Genomic DNA, 16,508 nt, shown 5'->3' on the forward strand with positions numbered 1-16,508 from the left:
AAGATTTTTGCCAGGAGTTTAAGAATTGTGAAGCCTTTGCCCCAAAGTGATCGGATGTGGTCCTTCATGGATAGTGTATCATCCATGATAATGCCCAGATTTCTGGCATGCTGTTTTGGGGTGGGGGCTGACCCCAGTGATGGTGGCCACCATGTGGCATTCCATGTGAGTTTGGCTCCTCCAAATAGTAGGATCTCCGACTTTCCGGCGTTTAATTTTAAACAGTGGTTTCGCATCCATTCCGCCATTTCGGAGAGGCAGCTGTGTAATTTTTTCTTTGTTGTCTCAGCCTCTTCACCCATTGTCACCATCAGCTGTGTGTCGTCGGCATAAGAGCATATGCCGATGCCCCACTTTCTTCCAATGTCAGCCAGAGATGAGACATAGACATTAAAGAGAGTGGGGCTCAGTGAGGCTCCCTGTGGGACTCCACAGCTGATGGGGTAGGGTTTTGAGTGGTATTGGCCCATGTGCACTGCTTGGGTGCGTTTGCTGAGGAATGATTTAATCCATCTCAGGGCTGTGGATTGTACTCCTTTACTCCAAAGAGTGTTCAACAGGCACTCATGTGCCACCGTGTCAAACGCCGCTGACAGGTCAAGCAGTATCAGGGCCACAGATCCCCCTTGATCTGTGATGCATCTGACACTGTCCGACACTGCCAGCAACGTTTCCTCGGTACTATTGTTGGCTCTAAAGCCGGTCTGGGAGGGGTCCAGGAGTGAATTGTCTTCCAGGTATCGGGACAATTGTGTGTTAACTAGTTTATCCAGAGCCTTGGAAAGGTAGGGGAGTTGGGAAATTGGCCTGTAATTCTCCGAATTAGAAATGTCGGTTCCGGCTTTTTTCAGGAGAGGGGTTACGGATGCGTGTTTCCAGGCTTCCGGAAAGGACGCGGTGGTGAGTGATTGATTAAAAAGTTTAGTGATAAAAGGGCAGAGCGTTGGTTCAATTTGTGAGAACACGAAATGGGGACAGGGGTCCGCGGGAGAGCCAGATTTGATTGTCTTCAATGCCGATAGTACTTCATCGTCAGTAAAGGGTTGAAAACTCGTTAGACGTGGAGAATTGTCGTCGTCTGTGATAACATCAATTAGGCTGATTGGTCTATAGTTGGCTGGGAGCAGGGGCGAGCCCTTCTTAAATATGGGAACCACCTCTGCCCCCAGCCAAGTACTTGGGACCTCCATGCCGCTCAGAACCCCGTTAAACAGAACGGCAAGGTAAGGGGCCCAGACGTCGGGTTCCTGCTTAAACAAGTCCCCAGGTAGGCCGTCCAATCCTGGCGCTTTGCCCGATGTCAGGCCTGCTATTGCTGCCCTAACCTCTCCCACTGTTATTGGTTCCCCCTCATATACCGCCTGGCCTTCCCCATTGTCATTCGTGGTTTCTCCCAACTCGGAGCTATAAAGGGATTGGAAGTGAGTCTGCCATACCCCAGCTGCGATGTTAGGCTCAATGGCTGAGTGGAGATTCCCCGACCCCCCCCCCCCCCCCCCCCCCCCCCAATTCACTACTCTCCAAAACGTCCTGTGGTCTCCTTTTACAAGGGAATTATTTATCTCCTCCCATTGATTCTCCTCCCATTCAGTTTTAGCATGGGCGAGTAGTTTTTTATATGCCCGTCTGCTTTCTCTTACCTTCTCTCCACCTCGACCCTCCTTAATCAGACCCCCCAGGATATAGCGGCATGGATTCGCAAATTTAGCGGCACAAATATGGAAATTTAGCGGCACAAATATGGAAATTTAGCGGCATTTTAGCTGCACTTTATTTTACTCATAAGCATTCATTTTCAGCCTTAAATCAATGGAAACTGTTTTAGCAGAGTATTCCACTTTGATTAGGCAATCTGGAATATGGAATAGAGGAAGCAGCCCACAGGTGAATGCTGTTATCCCTTGGAATTGCAATTCTTCATCTGCCAGTTGGGCTAAAAAGAAGTGTGAGGTCTAAAATTTTGTGTCACATTTTGTGATGTCAATTCCTGTGAGGTCCTGGGTCTTGATGCCACTTCCTGTGATGCGACATGCCATGTCGCGCTCAATGATGTCACTCAATGTGATGTCACGCGCTATGCTGCCTAACTTGGTTAGACCCCCCCCACTTCTGTTTTTTAGGACCTGTGCCCTCCTAAGAAGTGAAATAAAGACAAAACAAGACAACAGGCCTCCTCCATCCGTGTACCCAGAATCGGGGAGAACATTCCTGTCTCCATCAGGGCCGCCCCAGCGCGGATGCAATGCAAGGATTGAGTGACAGGCACTCACCCACACCTGCCCCCCCCCCCCCCCCCCCCCCCCCACTGCATGTCTGGTTTCTGCCCCCAAAGCCCTCCTGCCTCTGAAGTCATGGCTCCTGCCTGGGATCCGAGGGGCAGGCGCAGAGTACAAATGATGCGGAAATGAGTCCTGTTCCTAGGGAGGGCCGTGGGCTAAATAACATGATGGATTCAACCAAGATCTGTGGCTGGGAGTGAGTGCCTGAAAAATCTACGAGTTGTGGAAATTCCTTAGGAGCTGACATAAGAGACTTTGTAGTTACCTTTGCATCAGAGATGCCAAGCTTCTGGGTTGTGATTGTGGCATCAGTGCCGATTTTCGCGATTTTTTCGTGAATCGCGAAATCGCGATAAACTGGAGGGTCTGACTAGGATGCTGTCCCCTGAGTTTCGCCCTGCGTACGCCCAGCTGCATCCTCAACAAAGTATGAGTGGAAGCCTTAGTAGAGCCCGGTTCTCCAAGAAATCATACCAGTGCATCACAGGTGGAAACGGTCACTGGATGTCAGTCAGCATTGAACACCGCTGCACACATGGCAATAATTAAAAAATTACTAGGAAATCTCAAGAACCACTGAAGGAACAGTCCAGAAAGGATGGAACATCATCGTCACACGGCGGTCCATCAAAAGACAATTTGTCTAGCACACGGTCTCAAATGTACTATCTGGGCTCCCAGGTGTCTTGAATGTCCGCAATGAGATCCTGATTGTGCGGTCTAGGACCTACCTGGAGTGTCTGACTGAGTCAGAGGTGCTGGACAACGCAATAAATATCCTTGTGAACTTGTCCGGGGAACAGCCCCAACGATCTAAAGGCAGTTGAATATAGCATTTGGGAGGCAACATCAGTCTTTTAGGGGATGGGTGTGGTGATGTAACCCTCTTTAAGAAGTATGTTGTCTTGGTTACACATATATTCTATGACTATGTTACCAAGGTTTAAATGATTACACCAGTGTTGGATATATGCCGACAGCCCGTGAGGCATGCAGTCTGCGTTCCTGTGGCCCCATCCCTGTCTCAGGAACCTTATCTTGCCGTCATCATATTGTAATTTTAAATAGCGGTCAACAAGTCCGTATGAAATATAAAAAACATCCCTACATTGTACGTATCATGTTACTGTGGTCAGACGTCTGTTCTTGTTTTGCTATGTACAGTGAAAAGTCTAAAGCACACAAATGCCCTATTGTTGATATATTTAAAAAGCAGCGCGAAAAACCTTCCTCGGTTATATCAAAAGCTCAGCTGCAGACTAGAGCTGAAAAGTCCGCTGAACCCCTGTTTACAGAACCCTCGGCCCGAGCGCGCAGCCCATTTCCTGAGAAGTCTGCTGCAAGAATGCCCCGTGAGCCCGGGTAATCCAATGGAGGCCAAGTGAAAGGTCTTTTAATGACCTGTGAAGTACTCGGGTGCGGCTGCTGACTGTCTGTGTGTGTCCTGGGAAGCTGCTGACACACACGAGTGTGGGGGCGGCGCACAGCCAATAAAAGGCATTGTTTGTTTTACTGTCTCCTGGTAGAGACACTTTTTTGTAAATATCGCGGCCAATATAGTTATTATCGCGGTAATCTGCCGATTTCGCGATTTTTTTCGTGAATCGCGAAATCGCGATAAACTGGAGGGTCTGCTTAATAGCTCTGAGGATTTCTCCCTTTGCCTTTTTGCAGGCTATGTTATACCACGAGGATTTATGTGGCTGCCCCCTCCTCGAGTTTTGTACGTTACTGAATAGGATGGGGGCGGCGCCCTTTGAGGTCCTAGTGTGCCTGGTAAAGTTTGCCCAGTGTGTCTTTATTGCCCACCTCGATGGCTAAATCTCCTACACTCTCTAGAATAGGGATTAACCCTGCATAAAGCTTCGGGAGTTTCTCCTGACTCGAGGCTATTTTTTCCCACCTGATTCTTCTTTTGTTATTAGCCAGTAGAAGTTCAGGTTTGTTTTCCTCTCATTGTTGCAGGGGTTTGAAGGCCAGGATGGATGAGATCAAGTTCTAAAGCATTGTGATCACTATCTAGCCTTTCAGTAACCCTAAAGTCCTTGATAGTGGGCCAATTCACTATCTGTACCAAGACCTAATCCAGACGGGATTTTCTTCCTGCTCTATTGTAGGTAGTTCTACTGGGTACATCTGAATTGGTGCGCCCATTACAGGCTCTAATTCCGAATTTTAGGGTGAGGGCTGTGATCTGCAATGCTACGGGGGTCCATGCCTTCGGGGGAGGGGCTTCTACAGAAGGTACTAACCACCTGGCCTCCTCTTCCATCGGTAATCCCTCTAGGAGGCCGGGCAGCGGCTCAAAATGAGAATTTAAATCCCCCCTCCACTATGTAGGGTAGATCTCCTGGTATTTCGGCTAGGTAAGCTGAAAGTTCATCAATGGTGGGTGACTCCCTGGCAACTCCCACTGGCCTCGAGTAGATGTTAATCAGGACAAGTTTTGCTTGATTCGGCCAGGATAGTAGAACCACAAGAATATCGCCAGATGGCACCGGTAGGCGTAGGGCCTCGCACCCCAGGTGGGATGCCACCCACGTAGTTAGTCCACCAGAAGGGCGACCTTTGCCCTCCCACCTGGCCGGGATAATAAATGACTGGTATCCCTGGTGCGTGTGTTCCTCCCTTGCCCAGGTCTCCTGGAACATACAGACATTCCCAGTCTCAATGTATGCTATCCAGTCTGGGGTACTCGATTTGTTAGCCAGTCCGGCCACATTCCACCAGATGAGTCTCAAGTGCTCCGTAGTAGAGGTTGCAGAGGAGGAAGTGTCCGGGGGAGCAGCCCCAGATGCCCCCACGTTTGCTCCATCGGGGACGTTGTCAACAGTAGATCCAAGTAGCTCAGTGGCAGCACATGGGTCAATGTCCAGGGTCACATGGTTGGGGGCTGGATTTGTGGACAGTCAATCAACCCCGTCCAACCCACCAAGACAGTTAAAGCGATTGTAGTGGAAGAAGGGAGTGTCAGGTGGTTGGTAAAAAGGACGTGCCGCGTGTTCCTTGTACCGGTGTCTCCGTTCTACCCTTGTCCAGTTGCCTTGTGCTGGCTCGTGCTGCGTACGGGTGGGGGGAAGAAGGAGACTGGCAATGACTGTATGGTGGAGTCCAGTGATCTATTTGACCCTGCGCAAATATGTAAAACAGTGCCAGGGTCTCGAAAGGACACCATAATGCAATCCCATACTATTGTTTTCTTCGTCCTCCCCAGTATGGTACCCTTCTGACCATGATGATCTCGTTGTTAAAGTGGGGCGGTTAGGGTCTGTTCCAGTTGAGCCACTTGATGACTTTCCTCTTGAGTGACAGGAAATTTTCATTTTCACCCCTTTCAAGAGGGGGGGCACCTGCCAATACTACCATACGGCTGTTCACTTCCGGGGACAAGTCTGGTCTTCGGGGTCTGGGAGCAGGCTTTGCCGACGGAGGGGGGGAGATACACACGTTTGGTAGGGCCCAGTGATTTGTGGCTGGAACTGAACTATGAGAGACTGGAGCCACTATCTGGGGAGGCATAATATTAGGGATGTTCGATGGAACTGGGACTTGGATAGACATGAGTGGTTGCAAAGAGGTAACAACGGCAGCACCCTGTGTGGGTCCTGCGTTGGGAGGAGGTTCTTGTGGATGGGTGAGGGACCCTAAGGGAAGATTGGGCCCGTCGGCTTTTGTCTGTTTACTAGCCGTGGCTTTCAAACTAGTTAAGGTGGCTTCTAGGATGGTAAGCCTGATCTCTACTTTTTTCAGACTCTCACTAATTGGCAATAAGAGTGATCTTAGTAGAAATTCAATGTTCCCCAGGGATGTAGCAGAGGGTACTATATTGGATAGCTTAGCCCCTATGTCATTATTGGTGACTACAGTATTCATGTTAGTACCCTTGGGGTCAGCGACCGTAGGTGCCTTCTCAATGGGCCTGTTTGGAGTGTGTGCCGGCTTATAATTTTTCCCAAAATCTGAGTGGGGGATTTTAGTCTTTCCCTGGCCCCCCCTCGTCTTTCTTCTGCGCTTGTTGGGTGGAGGGCCATGTACCTCCACCACAACAGTTTGCTTAGGCTTATTTTTCTTGAATTTAGCTGCCGGGGGTGTTTGGGTAACCAGATCGACAGTCATACTGCTATCAGTTGGGGGTTGAATGGCCTCCATGGTCTGTTCAGTGTCCATTTACTAGGGACTTAGAAGTAAATTAAAAATGCCAGTTGGGTATAAGCTAACTGTACCATGTTTAAGAGCGAGAGCGCAAGTACTTTAGCACTGGTTAGCATTGGTAATGTGCGCAGAATCCTAAAGCCAACAAAAAACAGTCTGCAAACAGTAGGGTTAAAGACAAAAACCACACCAAGGATGCTAGATCTAACAGTCTCCTCTATCAGAATAGTTAATTTGTGGGAAGTGGGGGAGCCGTTCAGATGAAGACAGATAATACAACCACCATGTTCTACCGCAACAAACTGGTAGCAACAAGCTTTCAAATGCTGTTCATACTGGCACAGGACATATGGAGAAGGGCTATTTAGAGAAAGACCACTAATGACAATGCACTTGGTTGGGCTGCAGAATACATAGTGCAAACAGGATGCAGGCAAACTCCTCACATAGGTGGGAACTAAAAAAAACGAATGGAGAGAATGTTTGAGATAAGAACGCACTGGTTCCTGTTAAGCTATTAATTGGTGTATCCATCTAAGGAGTAATCTGAGATGCTCTTTAATTTATGTACCTTCAGTATGCGCACACTTTATAAAGGTCAACTGAAATGTTTTCCTAAGCACCCCAGCCTGCTGTCTTGCATCTGACCGAGTTCATGCTCAACGGCAGGCAACTTCAGTTTCAGTCACTCTATCGATTGCTGTCTACTCAAGTATAGTTTAGTAGTTAGACACTATTTAGTTTATGCTAGAACTGAAACTTGTATGACATTAACATGCCTTTGGATTACATTGTACCTAACTACCTGTCCACACACTCTGCCGTAGGGTTGTAAAGAAATAGCATAAACTTGACACCGGTGTAGTATTTGTGATTTAATGAAGACCAATATTTCTAAATGTATCCAAAATTCAAAGTTTGGGAAAAAATGCTAACTGTAGGAAGCTGGGTGAGTGACACTTAGTTTGTACATAGAAACATCTGCCATCCATCACAAATTAAGACTTTTGTGTACAGGCCGTTTTAGATCTTCAGGAAAGTGTTCTTGTGGACTTTGCAAAATTTTACGGTGGGCCGGTAGCCAGCCCATTGCATAGCATGGGCTGGCTTACTGCTCAATCGTTTGCTTGCTTTATCAGTGGCTTTCCTTTCCCTTATGTTTGTCCCTTCCCTGGAACATAAGAACTTCTTCACCATCATTTTCATTGGATGGCTTGTAGCTTCCGATTGCTCTTTCTTGAAGAACAAATTATTTATTTTTTCTGTGAAGCTCCATCCGTTTACCATTTGGGATCGCTCTGATAGAAAAAGCCCAACCATTTCAGTGGTGTCCCTTTGATTTCTATGTAATGTTCCATTGACAACTGGTCCCCAAAGTTCTACTGCTCTTTGCTGGCTGGTTCTAGTTCTCTCCTCTCAATAGACAGTAAATGGTACCATCTGTGTGGGATATTTCTATGGAAGGAACCGAGCAACATAGCAAAGGAGAGCCAATGTAGTAAAGTAAGGCCCTTAAAGGTGGAGTGGGTTAGAGATTGTGTGCACTTGTGATCGTAAGAGGGCATCTAGTGGTTAGTGTTTAATCCATAGCCCCTGTGCAAGCACCTCATCAAGAAACTGTGCAGTTTATTAGCCCATATTTGTTTTAGGATTAATTGTTGGTTCTTTTTTAGTGTATGGGTCACTAATCTGACTATCAAGGCTTGAAATAGTTATGGTGGCAAAAAGTTAATTCTGATTTATTCTGGCCCACCTAAATATCAATTTTCCTGTAAAAGTAAATACAATCTGACCTAAAGATTGGCTGAAATGTCTTGTGCCAGAGCAATGTCCTGCACTAGGTGAGTATCCATTCCAGTGCATGGAGAGTAGTGTATGTGTACGGTTTGTTCCAGGGCTGGATAGAATATTCAGTCCACCTTAGCACCGAAGTAGTAGTCGAGGAAGGATTTTATGCTTGCACTTGAGTGGATACCAAAATTGGAATTCTGCATACTGTACCTGTGAAGAAAATAAGAATGCTCGGTATCTGGTAATTATTGGTGATTTTGTACATTCAGGATATCTGGCCTTTTTTACCTTTCCTACAGCTTTTCAGAACTGAGAAACACAATTTTTGGATCAGTTGTAAAGGTGCTTTATGCTGGGTTCTAGACACCAAGAGGATTGAGGGATGTTGGTTAGTGGAATGTTAAAGATATGTGAAGAAGTCAACTTTCTACTGTAGGTTTTCTGATCACAGGTAGTGTAAATACTGCAGAATGGGGCCTAACAAAACGGTAAGAGGTAGGCCTCAATACGACCTCATGTCGAACTGCTCTCAAGGTGTTTTCAACTCCCTAATATACTTGCAGTCCTTATCTTTCCAATGTTACTTGGCATCTGCGCATTGAAAAAAAAATAAAACCAGTTTCTCGTTTTCAAGATCCAGCTTTGTTATATTGGTATTTTATGTCCGGACTGAAGGTGAGGTTTATCCTTTACTTTCTCCACTTTATTTAACTGCAGCAGCTTTTACATTCTATGTCCCGGTCTTCCTCTAAGCCTCTTCTTTCTTCCCTGATCTAGCAGCCCACAGACTAATGTCTCTTTGCCTCTTACGGTTACTAAGATAGTGTCGCTTATTGTTGGTTCCTTAACATTTTCCTCCCTTACAGGGTAGGAATGCATCTTAGTGCTCAGTTCGCGGTGCTGTTGAAATCTTTGACAGGGGCCATTTAAGCACGATGGAGCTCTTTGCCTGCTAGAGGTTGCTCAAAGGCTTGTATGAGAACAGACCTGCATCTCGCTGCTCTGTGGTTTGCCCACTGGCACAGATTATAGAGTCCCAGCGCCGCCTCTGCCCTTCCCGTCCAGCCTGGAAGCCTTTACATCCCGCTGGGGTCAGTATTCCTACTTGCATTTAGCGGTGCCTACAAAAACGCGGTTGGGTCGGTAATCCATTCCCCCCCCCCCCTCTTCCTCATTCTCTTCTACATCCAGTGCTTAGCGCCACAGGGACCGGGCCCAGACCAAAATCTTACATATACCTAGAGTTTGTAATTATCCCAGGGCAGGACCCACTACGTATCCTTCGGACACCCACAGAACTCTGCTTGTTTCACTCCACTGCCCCATTGAGAGCCTGCTCACAGCTGCAAGGCCTCTGATCAAGATCCTCCTAGAGCATCATGCAGGAGATGGAAAGGGATTACATAGTGGAAAAGTCAGGCTCTATTCTTACCTTAGATGACGAATTCTGCGAGGCATTCGACTCCTCCAAACCCCAGTCTGTGAACTCTAATATAGAACCTCTTAAGAGGCAACTTATGCAATGGGTATATGTGTATCCAGGACTCCTCAACCTAAGCATAGAACAATCCCAGCCGGGGTGGCTTCAATTTGTTAGCAAGGAAGCCACTACCACGGTGCAACGCCTGGACAAACTCAATCAGGAATTGGGGGTCGACCGTGTACCGTTAAAAGGCTAAAGCAGGCTTTTTTGTTGTGCTCCATCTTAACCCCCAGATTGGGCGGGTGGATTCCCATGGTGACTCCAATGACAAAGCAGGCCTTTCTGGGCTTTGGCCCACTTTTCTGCCAGCCCTAGACCAGGTGCCTCAAACTACCCTTGGGCAGGTTGGGCCTCTGAAATGCCAGACTTTGAAGTTCTCATGCACCCTTCTTCCCCTAAGTGGTAACCGACCGGGGAGGTGTCTAAGTATGTGCCCAGCCACCTTCCTAAGTCCCTGGAGAAGAAAATGAGAGCTTGTCTTTAAGTGGAATGCCCACTACTATTCTTGGTGGGAAAAGTTGCACTTCTCTCCGAGAGAGAGATACTAAAATGCCCACCTTCCTAGAGAAATTTTTCTGATACCCAAAAAAGGGCATCGACCAATCCTGGCGGTCCTGTAGGGATAAACTTCACGATGTAACAGTCCCCTCCCCCCCCCCCCTCTCCCCCGCCCCTCCTCTTCACAAAAATACTAGACATGACAATGGAGGCTAAACTGTCCTGTACCCTCATACCTCCGTATCCTTTGGCAGGTTGGGCCCAGAGGTCCATCATATTCCTGGGAAACTCGAACTGTACCCTATCAACTAGTGGCGTCGCTCCCTCTTTATAAAGCTGGGCCCCAAATTGGGAGACCTGGCCTCATCCAAAGTGGTTGCAGTGGAACAATAGGGGTTGCTTGACAACCAGTTAATTAAAGAACTGGGAACATTTGTGTCCACATTCACCTCCCTGGACACGGCACAGGCTTCCATGAAGAGAAAATTCCACCCAAGGATTTTGCCGGGGCCAGTTTTGGCAGAGGTCGCTCGTCATGCCTCTTCTCCCCCAAGGCCCTCTAAGAGGTCAAGGCTCCAGACACGACCACTAGCTGCATCAAACCAGGTGAAGGGGGCTTTTTACACTCCAGAAGACCCCAGAAGGCTTGTGGAGAAAGAGGCAGCTCCCGAGGAAATATTTCAGGTGAGAATTTGCCCTTCTTTCTGGCATTTTTCTTTCACAGTTGGAGGTCCCTGATCTCGGAAGCCTTTGTCTTTTAGGCGGTGTAGGGTTTCAACAACAAATTTCTCTGTTCTCAAATTCCGTTTTGCCACCTACATTCGTCATTGAGAAGAAGTCTCTTCTGGCTCCGGCCAGGCAGAGTACCTTCTGGAATTCGTCATCAACTCATCAGAAAAGACATTGAGTCTTTCCTCCCGGAAGATAGCAAAGATTCCGCCAGAGCTGCACAAAACTTTCAAAGCAGCAAACATCCCAGGGACAAATCGTTTTCATAGTGGGACTTTTGTCCTCCTCAATACAGGCAATACTCCCAAGTCCACTCCACTAGCCCTTCAAAGACTCCAGGCATTTAACCTCCATAGAGGCCTGATATTCTCTGGGTTGCTTTATCTGACAGACCAAGTAAAGAAAGAGATGTAATGGTGGCTCACACATATGGAGTCATGGAACAGGATAGCAATCTTTGGTTCAGATCCAGACATCATAATAGTCGGCCACCAACAAGTCAGGATGGGGTGCATGATGTGCAGTATCTTTTCAGGAGGAAAATGGTCTGTATGAGAACAATTGCATAAAAATTGCCTAGAACTGGTAGCAGACTCCTTTGCCATTCAATGTCTGACCAAAGAAACAGTGCAGTGTACTCCTGAAGTTGGGCAATATCTCTGCGGTGGGGTATATCAGTCATCTAGGAGGCTCCAAGTGAAAGGTCCTCGCGGAGCTAGCCAAGGACCTCCTGGATGTTTTATTTGGACAACAATGTGTCGGTCATGCTGTAATACCTTCCAGGCAAAGCCAACAGTGTAGCGAACTTGTGCCCCTGGAAGCAGTCATCTCAGCACTAGAGAAAAGTTGGGCACCATTCACAGTGGACCGTTTTGTGGCAAGCCTGGACCATCAAATGACTTGGTTCTTCAGCTGGAAACCAGACCCGATTGCAGCTGCAACGGTCTCATTCCCTCAACATTGGACACTGGAGCGGGGTTATGAATTTCCCCTGTTCAGTGATTATGAGGCTGTCGGCCCACGTGAGGAGACAATAGGCAACCATAATATTGATCATACCGATTTGGAAATCGCAATTTTGGTTCCCAGTTCTTCTGGAGCTTTACAGGGAAAAATGTGACTAACCACATCGATGATTAAAGGGAAAGATGGAGAACCCCTTGACTTTCTTAGTTATAGATCAGCATGGTTGATGTGGGTTCATCAATGTCTGCAAAAAGGTGCAGATCCCACGGGGTCAGATATTGTCCACGTCATGAACTTGTTATCTTCCTTCGCAACAGAAGGCCTGGCATTTAGGACAGTAAACACCTTCAGGCCTGCCATTTCAGTGGGTCTTATCACTCCGCAGGGATATCAGATAGGTGAACATCCTCTGTTGAGTAAATTAATGAGAAGTATCCGGCTGTCTCTTCCCCGGAACCGATATACTCCTCGATTTGGGATGGCAATAGAGTTCTGAATTTGTTTCTGTTGTGGCAGAATGATTATCTCGAAAGGACTTGTCAGGTAAGTTGGCTATGGTTTATGCCTGGTGTCATGACGTTAAGTCTAAGATGTTCGAGCTTTGGACATTTCAGCTAGAGTGTTTACCCTGAAAGGGTTATCTTCGTCCCTTCCAGAAGGACGAAGTGCAACTCCAAGGTGGTTTCTTACCCAGCTTTCAATAAGGTGCACAAATTGTTAGTGATATGCTGTCTTAAGGCCTATGAAAATGTAACTGACGTGTTATGGCCTCCAGGGTAGCCTCAACTCCTTATATCCTTTGGAAAACCTTTCAAGGCCCCATCATCCACAACCATTGAGTGGGTACGATGGACAGTGCAGGTTAGTAGGCACTGTGTCACAGTTCGGAGCCCACTCTGTAAGAGGAGCTATGGCTTAAAAAGTCTTCAATCTAGGAGCAAGGCTGACTGATCTAATCGATGCAGCTGACTGGTCCTCAGATTCCATGTTGAAGAGGTTTTATTTCAAGTCAGTCCTAGATATAGCACCTTCGGTGGTGAATAAGCATAATCCTCGCCCCAGGTCCTGACATAGAATGTAACATTTTCTAGCTTTCAATTACATTAAGGAGACAGAGGCGAGAATTATTCCACCCGAAGTTCCAAGAGACCATTCCCCACCATCGACTTCAAGGGCTATATGTATATTATGTTGAACATACATGGATGAATTTCTGTGAGGAATTATAGGTACTTGTTTTCTTTCTTGGTTATATGTTAATAATGGATCTGTCATTAAGAATTGTGATTGAATAATCAGGATTTCTTGTTGAATAATGTCCTTTGGCCGTGATGAATACCTTTTTTTTGAGCTAGGTTGTTGGTATACACCTTTTGTTTTAGTTTTGGAGAGTTCCAAGCTGGAGTAAAAATGACAGATTCTTGGGCTACTGTCGCATGAAGAAAGAGGTGGCTTAGAGGAAGACACAGACTCTTATGGGACATTGTACTCTTTGATTAGTTGAAGTTTTTTCTCTTTCCTTTCCCGTTGGTTCATGGGAAAGGTATTTTATTAAGTTCTAAAGCTGCTGGAGGTAAAGTGGAGAAAGCAGAGCATACTAGTCTGTGTCCTTACTACAATTAACTTTCCGTTACGAAAGCAAGAACATTTTACATTATAATATTTATCACATTGGTACATCCTGGTTTCTCTTTTTCTGTCTCAGTTGTTTGACATTTGTGATTTAATTTTGGGAACCATCTTTCTTATCCTCCAAGATCACTTGACTGCTGCCATAAAAATTGATTAGAAATTGTTAAATGAACACTTGTTTTTGTGTGTTATGTGTATACTGTGCAGCCCTAAATGCTTACTTTGTTTAACCTTGCAGATAGTTCTTCAAACACTATTGGCTTTTATAGTAAGCTGCTATGGAATTGTACACATCGCAGGAGAATTTAAAGACATGGATGCAACTTCAGAACTAAAAAATAAGTATGCTTTCTTTTTTTCAGTGCATGCAAAAAGTATAATAGTCTAATCATGTTTCTGGTTATGTTTTAATTTTCTCTTAGGCAACTTGACCATTGGGAAACCGAATGGCATATTATGTTGAAACGATACTTCAATTGCATTTTAGCTTAAGCAAGTTATACAATTCTAATTTGCTTTACTGTGAGAGGGCGTTTTAAGTATGTGAAATCTACCCATAAGCAAATTGCTGAAATAGAGTTCTGGGGTAGGCCTGCCAGCTCACTTCCAGTGGATTTGGTCTGATAAATAACACCTACCCCGTTCTCCTGTGTTGTGTTTAAGCTCCAGCCTTGTACTCCTTTTCCTGCTCTCTTTTTGCAATCTCAATCAGACGTTTAAGGCACTTGCACCATAATCTTTGGGGACTGTTGGAATTGGCAATCATTAGTGGTTACCACACCCAGACATTTCTGAAAACTAGACACCCGGTCAATTCCAGACCTGTGTGACTTGCCGACATCTCTCAATGTTTTCCAACCTAGAATGCCCTGCAGACCACATATGTATCTAAAAAAGAATAAGTTTCCTTACATTTCTGTGTGGGATAACCGCGCTGGCAAACATTTCCTAACACCCAGTATTGCCCTTGGTCTCCCGATAAAAATGATGCCTCACTTGTGTCGGTTTGCAATGCAGAATTGACTAAAAACATATATATTTTTTTAAATGTAGCGCTCGCAGATCGCGGTGCTATACCCTCAACACCTATGATTTTGGCCCTTCGCAGTCGCACGCCCTTCTGCCCACCTTTACATGTGAGGCATCATTTTACTCGGGCGACCAAGGGGAACGCTGGGTGGTAGGACATTTGTGCCGGCACGGTAATGCCACACAAAAATGTTTGGAAAAACTGATTTTTTTCAGCTAAATTTGAGGTTTGCAGGGGATTCTGTTTAGGGTAACGTTGGGAGAACTATGCAAGCCATACCTCCCTGGACTCCCCAGGGTTTCTAGTTTTCAGAAATGTGTGGGTTTGGTAGGTTTCCCTAAATGGCTGCTGAGCCTAGGGCAAAAAAAACCATGTGCCCCCGCCCCCCCCCCCCCCCCCCCCCATCTCCCTTGCAAAACCAAGTTGTTTGTGATAAGTAATTTTGAAGTTCTACAATACGTTTTGGGCCCTTGCCTGTCACGGGTACGTGACCCACCTACACGAGTGAGGTACAATTTTTGGGGGAGACTTTGGAGAATGCGGCGTGGGTGAAAGTTTGTGGACTATGCAGATTCCAGAACTTTCCATCACAGAAATGTGAGAAATTCGTTTTTTTTTTAAGTTTGAGGTTTGCAAGGGGTTCCGGGTAACAGAACCTGGTGAGAGCCACACAAGGCATCACATCGTGAATTCCTCTGGGTGTTTAGTTTGCTAGGTTTCCCTGGGTGCCAGCAGAGCTAGGGTTAAAAATCTGCAGCGAGGCACTTTGCAATAAACAAAAAAGTCTGTTTTCACTAAAAATGTGGTGTGTCCACGTTGCGTTTTGGGCCTTTTCCTGTCGCGGGCACTAGGCCTACCCACACACGTGAGGTAGCATTTTTATCAGGAGACTTAGAGGAACACAGAATTGTTGAGCAACTGTTATTACCTATTGACTTTCGATGCATTTCTACCTTCCAAATGTAAGACAATGTGTAAAAAAGTCGCTTTGAAAAATGGCCTATAATTCACATACTAGTATGGGTGCTCACAATTTCGTCGATGAGCAAATAGCTACTGATTCTAAATTCTATCTTTTGTTCCCATTTCCGAAATACATGTGTTTTTAATACCTATTTTTCACTCTCTATTTCACCAAATGAATATCTATATACCCGGTACACAATGAAAGACAATTGCAAGACGCTTCTCGGTTATTGGCTCTGGGTTCCTCAGGTTCTTGGTGAAGCTACACGTCCTATATATCCTCACTACCAGAAGGGTCCAGCGGATGCAACGGTATAATGCTTTAAAAAAAAATGTCATACTTAGAAGAAGTTACAGGTGAAAACAGCAAAACACACAAGATGATGGACGGAATGTTGCACATTGGCAAAACATTCACCCAGAGTCACAGATCTGGGTTTAATCCATCGTTATTTTTCTCCCCACGCCACCCCATTTCAGACATGACCATATGCAAATCAGTCTTGACCCTGTGCCTCATGGGAACAGTCCAGCCCGAACTTCCAAGCCATGTCTTCCCTGGACCGGAATCAAGAATCCTAGGACCGGTTTCTGGCTATCAGCCGTCATCACCCAGGACAGCTTGACTCCAGTGGCGTAGTGAGCACGGGACCTGCGACTGGGCATACCCTTCCCACATCGGGCGATCAGCAAAACACACAAGATGGTGGACGGAATGTTGCACATTGGCAAAACATTCACCCCCAGTCACAGGTGAAAATGGCACAAAGTGCTGTTTTCTTCAACTCATTTTCAATTTTTCTTATTTTCAACTGTTAGTTTCTATTAAAAAAAAACTTGACGGCGCTACACAAATGGCCCCTTGCTGAATTCAGAATATTATCTACTTTTCTGAAATGTATAGCTTTCCAGGATCCATTATTGCTTTAATTCCCATTTCTACACCTAATTGTAAGCAGTGTGAAAGCACAAAAAACGGCTA

General features: G+C 46.0%; 1 protein-coding gene across 1 annotated transcript in view; it reads left to right on the top strand.

Moving 5' to 3' along the window:
- The window catches only part of MMGT1 (membrane magnesium transporter 1), a 72,243-nt gene that overhangs the window by 44,940 nt on the left and 10,795 nt on the right, over positions 1-16,508 (top strand). The window contains exon 3 of the mRNA XM_086918673.1: positions 13,769-13,872. Coding sequence (XP_086774799.1) covers positions 13,769-13,872 — 104 coding nt within the window. The remainder of the gene's footprint in view (positions 1-13,768; positions 13,873-16,508) is intronic.

This window comes from Lissotriton vulgaris, chromosome 4_1, assembly GCF_964263255.1.
Source record: "Lissotriton vulgaris chromosome 4_1, aLisVul1.2, whole genome shotgun sequence".
In the NCBI taxonomy this organism is placed as follows: Eukaryota; Metazoa; Chordata; class Amphibia; order Caudata; family Salamandridae; genus Lissotriton; species Lissotriton vulgaris.